Source organism: Cyprinodon variegatus, unplaced genomic scaffold, assembly GCF_000732505.1.
Source record: "Cyprinodon variegatus isolate N-32 unplaced genomic scaffold, C_variegatus-1.0 Scaffold505, whole genome shotgun sequence".
In the NCBI taxonomy this organism is placed as follows: domain Eukaryota; kingdom Metazoa; phylum Chordata; class Actinopteri; order Cyprinodontiformes; family Cyprinodontidae; genus Cyprinodon; species Cyprinodon variegatus.
In genome coordinates, this window is record NW_015150958.1 from 170,600 (window position 1) to 176,599 (window position 6,000).

The 6,000-nt window shown below is 36.2% G+C and overlaps 1 protein-coding gene across 11 annotated transcripts in view; it reads right to left on the reverse strand.

Annotated features, from left to right (window-relative positions):
• Positions 1-6,000, reverse strand: part of LOC107094760 (voltage-dependent L-type calcium channel subunit alpha-1D-like) — a 91,271-nt gene that overhangs the window by 81,876 nt on the left and 3,395 nt on the right. For all 11 annotated transcript variants that reach the window (XM_015390582.1, XM_015390579.1, XM_015390581.1 and 8 more), the window contains exons 2-3: positions 3,335-3,773; positions 999-1,104 (exon numbers count right to left, since the gene is read on the reverse strand). In XM_015390582.1, coding sequence (XP_015246068.1) covers positions 999-1,104; positions 3,335-3,627 — 399 coding nt within the window. In that variant the 5' untranslated portion in view covers positions 3,628-3,773. The remainder of the gene's footprint in view (positions 1-998; positions 1,105-3,334; positions 3,774-6,000) is intronic.

Sequence of the window (6,000 nt, forward strand, 5' to 3'; positions counted from 1 at the left end):
GGCGTCTCAGTCTGGTAAAGAGCTGGTAAAGCTTGATTTCAATGGTGAGACTAACAGGGTCAGTGTCATCAGGTTAGAACCAATCAGAAACTATGAATGAAAAACAACAACCGTAGGCAACGCACTCTATTTTTGTAATTGTGTAATCCATGATGCATGTCAAGCCGAGAAGCCACTAAAGCTGTCAATTTTTTAGGTTTTTAAGTTAGATTAATCTCACTTAGGTCATCGGAAAGGGCATCATTAAACCTAGTTCTGTTGTGGTGGCCATCTTGCTGTTAAGCTGGCAGAAAAGCAGAAAGGTGCTGAGTAACGCATCATAAAGTCCTGCCCCCTGTGCTGTGATTAAACAGTGGTTAAGGAGTTTAGTCTGGCTGGTCAGGCTACAAAGACATGGCACCCCAACTAAACTAACAGGAAAGGATAAGAGCATATTAACCAGGCTCAAACTGACTATGGTGTGAATGCATTTCTGATCCAGCACAGGATTGCCAAGAAAATTGCCTCTCACACTGACGCTGTGGCCAGGATGGCTGCAGCATTAATGGTTGTTTGCAGCAAGCCTGCTCTGAATCGGGACCGTTACCCAAATGGTAGCCACAGTGAGCCCGGTGCTAATGAAAGAACTTGTTGACAGTCAAAGAGCCAAAAAGAAATCTAAAGTTGAAAGAAAGCTTTCAGACGTCATATTTGCAATTTTGCATAGACCATGTAGGAACTAGAAAATGATGGAAAAGGTGAGATCAGATGAAACAAACAATGGTATAGGTGGTCAAACAGTCAAAAAGGTGTGAATAATTTCACCATACGCTAAAATAGCAAAGACATCTGGAGATCAAGCATTTATTTCCTTCTTAACATGTAACAAAAAAAAAAAAGCTATGCTCTGCAATTTATGAGCAGCATGCATATATTCAAGCGAAAGGAAGGTCTTATAAATAGACAAAAATCTGTAACAACAGATAGTTTGTTTGTAGAGACAGGTACAGACTACTTACCAGATCATGGTTTGTGGAGTTGGAATCATCTTCCGGAAAAGGGACATAAACAGCTAAGGCCATACAGTTGGCAAAAATAGCAATTAATATAAAGATATCGAATGGCCTGAGATCAAAAGTTAAGGAAACATCAGAGGAAAATTGCATACCACAACATCTTACAAAAACACTTCTCAAGGACGTATCTTTCACTAATAATGTGGTCAATGCGTTGCCTCTTTGACCACATTGTTTATTTAGCAATGTGAGTAATGTCATGTGGCTCAGGAGGTAAGGGTTTATCCTATATTCTGAGCCAGTAACCAGCGCCGCTCATATGACAACTTCGCCTTTGACAGTCTACCTGAGAACAGCTGTGGCTACAATGTAGCTATCTGTGCATGAATAAGTGGATCACTGAATATAATACGAAGTGCTTTTGGGTGGTCAGACTTGATAAAAGTGCTGCATAAGAACAAGCCAAAAACCATTTACCATACGTCCTTAGCTTGAAATATAACCTAAATCAAAAGATCTTACCATGTGAGTTTAAAGCTAATAGAATGGACCTAGAGTGTTATAGTAAATTAATTTCATCCTGTGCTAAAAACAGAGCGGTGACATAATCAAAATAAAAATATTCACCTAAAAAGCCAATTACTATTCCATTTCTATAAGTATCACAGCTTCTTAATATAATTATACAGCAGAAAATTCATTATAAAAGTCAATATAAAACATTCTAAAAAAAATGTGAAGCGATGAATAAGCACATGTGCTTCATGATGTATGTTTTTCATGCAGGACAAATGAGGACACCTGACCGAGCTGCAGCTGTACTCATGCTGGTTTTAAATCCTGAGGACACATCTAGGTTCACAACACATAACAAAACATAAAACTCTTTGAATATGTGCCACAGCCACTAATAAATGTAAATTTCCTTTGTAATATTTTCTGACTTTTTCTAATAGCACCATCTGTTTACTATAAATGGTCCATGGTTGTGTTGTGTTTGATCTGCATTTAATAGCAGTATTTTTGGATTTAGGACACAGTGACTTTCACTTTGTCTTTACAGGGGATAAAATCATGCTCTTCTAGTTTTACTGGAACAGTTCGCCCACCCAAAATGACCTTAAATAGGAAAATACACAACAACGATAAGCACAGCCTCAAAATACTTTTAACTTTGTGAAAAAGTTTTCTGACAGTGACTTTCGGAGATGGTTTTAACATCTAGCAGGGCATCACCATAAGTCAAACTCGGTTCCTACCCCATTTCTTTTAAGCATCATTGCTCTCACTGTAGATTTAAAGACCAGCTTTTCGTGGGTTGTTATTTTCTTCGAGCTGTTTCCTGACCCAAAAGGTCAACTTAATATTTGCTGGACTCAATATTTACATTCACTTGTATTTCCTATTTTGGAGTGTGGAAAAGATAAATATACCTCTGTGTCATGCCATATTTATTGCATAAAGAAACATGAAACTAGGCTCTATGAACAACTAAAAACATAAATGCTGTAATTCAGTCTAATCTATAGGAATAAATGTGTTTTCAGGGTGCGTTAAGCAAATGAGTTGTATGTAAAAAGCACTAAATAAAATAAGATTAGGTTGATTTGATAATTCAGGTCTCTAACGTGCAGCAAACAATGACTTACTCACAATTACTTTTATTTGCTAGTGAACTACTGTTTAAAAAAAAGGTGTAAAGATCTAAGATTGCATGGATTAGTGAGATATTCTGCCTGAAAAGTAATTCTATTTAAGGGCTTATTCAAATCTTTAAGAGGAATGCCAAAAATATATAATATAAAAATCCTGGGTAGAAGTTTTCTATTATTTCTTTTTCTATATTTTGTACCATTGCAAAGACATAGCAAGTAGCGCCAATACCAATTAGAACCCAGAAAGCCATTGAGTTAAAAAAAAAAGGTAATTTTAAAGTCCGCCAACATAAATGTCACTAAAGTCTTCATTCTCTATATATTTATATATATTACTCACCAGCTTAAGTCTGATCTGTATACTTTGAATTAGAAAAACTACTATCATTCAAGTATTAAATCGTTATTTCTACAGTAGGGAAGTAAAACTGCAAAGTTTTTAAACTGCTTTCATATTAAAAAGGTTAATAATGTTTATAAAAAAGGGAAAAACTTTCCACAAGTGAGGAACTTAACTTCTTCCCTGATCACAGGAGGATTAATGTATGAAAAACTGATTAAGAAAGTGGTTTAAGTGCTAGATTAGTCTTTTCATCCTTGTAGCTTACTAATTATACAGGAAATGTTATTAAATCTTTGAACGACAGCTTTAGTCAATCATCACATGGCCATAGTAAAGGATACTTCCACTCCACCACACTGATGCAGGCCCTGCGTAAGGGGTTGTTGAGCTTTAGGCAGAAAAGAGCCCTCGGTGGCCGGCTGTTGGCGTTGCTCCCTTGCTTCTTGCTTTTGGCATACTGCTGCCGCTTCTTCTGAGCCAACGCACCCACCGGTATGGTAGAAGAAGTTGCAGCAGGTGGGGCGGGCGGTGGTGGCGCTGGGGCTGGGGTAGGAGCAGGGGCCGGTGCGGGGGCAGGGGTTGAGATGGGAGGGGCTTCTGGGGCTGGTTCTGTGGCAGGCCCGTTGGCGCTCATGGTGTGGGCGTGGCTCTTTGAGGAGCATCCAGAAGCGTTGATCTGCCAGGGCAGACGAGGAGGCAAGTGAAAGGCAGAGCAGTCTGACCAACCAAGTGGCACGTCACCAGGGTGAGTGACTCTGATGCTGCTGGCATAATTTGCCTCTGAAAAAAAATTTTAAAATTAGGTTAGAAAAATTTTTTGTTGTTTTAAACTATAAATATAAAGAAAAATCCTTTTTGCTTAAAATTGTGTGATCCAGTCAAAAGTATATAACATACAGAAATGGTTTGTAGAGCCCCTTTAGCGGAAATTATTAAGTGGTCTTTTTTCTTTATTTCTTTATGCACAACACTCTTAAGATCCTGCCTAATAATTTCAGTCAAATTTACTCAGCAATTTAAACATTTTAAATTCTTTGTAGTTATTCTCCAGATCTGCTGATTTGGTCGTAGTCATTGTGTTGTTGCTTGAAAAGATAAAGCCAAGCTTCAGCCTTTAAGCACATGGTCTCAATTTCAGGGTTAGAATACTTTAGTACAGATTGACAGGTGACTAAAAAACTGCAAGGTGTCAAGATCCTGCATCTGCACAGAAAATGCCAAACTTATAAGCCTTCCAATACTGAGCATGACATTGGTTATGAAGATTTAATGCTTGTATCTGTGACTGATTCTCTCCAAATATGGCACAGTGTCTTATAACAGAACATCTCTATTTTAGTCCTCTCTGTCTAAAATACATTGTTTCTGTGCTCTACTGCTTCAAGATGCTTTGGAAACTCAAGCTGTGCCGCCATATTATCCTCAGAGGAAGAGGCTCTCTTCTGCCAGCCCTTTCAAACAAGTCACACTTGTTCAGTCTTTTTTACTTGCACTGACATTTAACAGACTAACGGAGGCCTGTAGATTCTGGGGTGGAGCTGTTTTATTTTGTTGTTGTTTTTCTGTAGCTTCTTTAATCACTACCATTGTGGTGCAGGGACATCTACTCCTGCTCACTGCTGAATGATGGTCTCTAAATTGTTTAGGCCAAATGTTTATGCACACCTGTAAGCTTCTAACCTGCTAACTCCTCCTTTTTCACCTTCTGATGACTATTTGATTAAACGCATCAAGTTACCTGGCTGCCTCTTTCTCTTGAATCGTATGGAAGTAGTACTCAATTTTGACTGTAATTTTAAATATTCTTTTACACTAAACAAGTTTTTCAGGATATTTGTCAATATGTCAATCAATTCATCTCTCTTTTTGTATTAGCAGAATAATATTAAAAACATTAAAGAAACCAAAAAGAAAGTCATTCTTGATCAGAAAACAATGATAATACATATTATTATATTTCTGGCCTTAAATAATAATTACACAAGCATTGCGGAAGTTGAACACACACCCTAAATACAGATTGGTCAATACAACCAAAATATTGGCGGAATTTTACCAATCTGGTTGGTATTTATGAATCCAACCAATTTTTTTGTTAAAACAACCAATCCAATTTGGTAGCGTTTGTAACCAATCTATATTGATTAAAAGAAAAAAAACACTACAAATTGGTGAATTTGAGGAAAATATTGATTCATTAATTAGTTTAACATTAGAGTCAGGTCCTGAACTATCAACTCCTCAGTTACTAGACTAATTTCTGCACCCGACGCCACTGTCACTGCTTACACTTTTTGGAATTTAATAGTAGTCTTAAAAACTTAACAGCAAAATGTATATGTTGCACACGTACACATCGTTTTAATTTTTCTCTAGCTCCATAACTATTACATACTACACTTGACGACAGCAAAACAGTCAGCGCAGTAAACCACCGTTTACCATTTTCATTGGTTGTTTGACCACTGAAAAAAATGCAACTGTTTTTTTGCATTTAGTTAATCATGTTTAGTTACTTTAACAGAATCGTTTCATGTTAGCAGGGTAGAACATAAAACAATTGTATTAAAGTAACTAAATATGATAAAGATTTTTTTTCCAGTGAACAAACAATTAAATTGGTTTATGGTTTGGTGAATATATTAGTTAATCTAACCAAAATGTGTTTAACTATATTGGTTGTTTTTCCAATCAATCAATTTTTAGGGTTTAGTCAATAAATTCAGCTTTGTTTCTTTGATTGTTATTCCATCCAGAAGCGATCAATATTTAATAATCTCATAAGTTACGGTAGATCTTATTCCACCTGGCCTGAATTAAGATCAAATAACATATATTCAAGTACTTTCTGTTATAAAATGAACACCTCTGATTGTCTGACCATTATTTGGATGCAAAGAAGCCTCCAAACACCGGTTATTCATGGAAATATATTATATATATATATATATATATATATATATATATATATATATATATATATATATATATATATATATATATATAT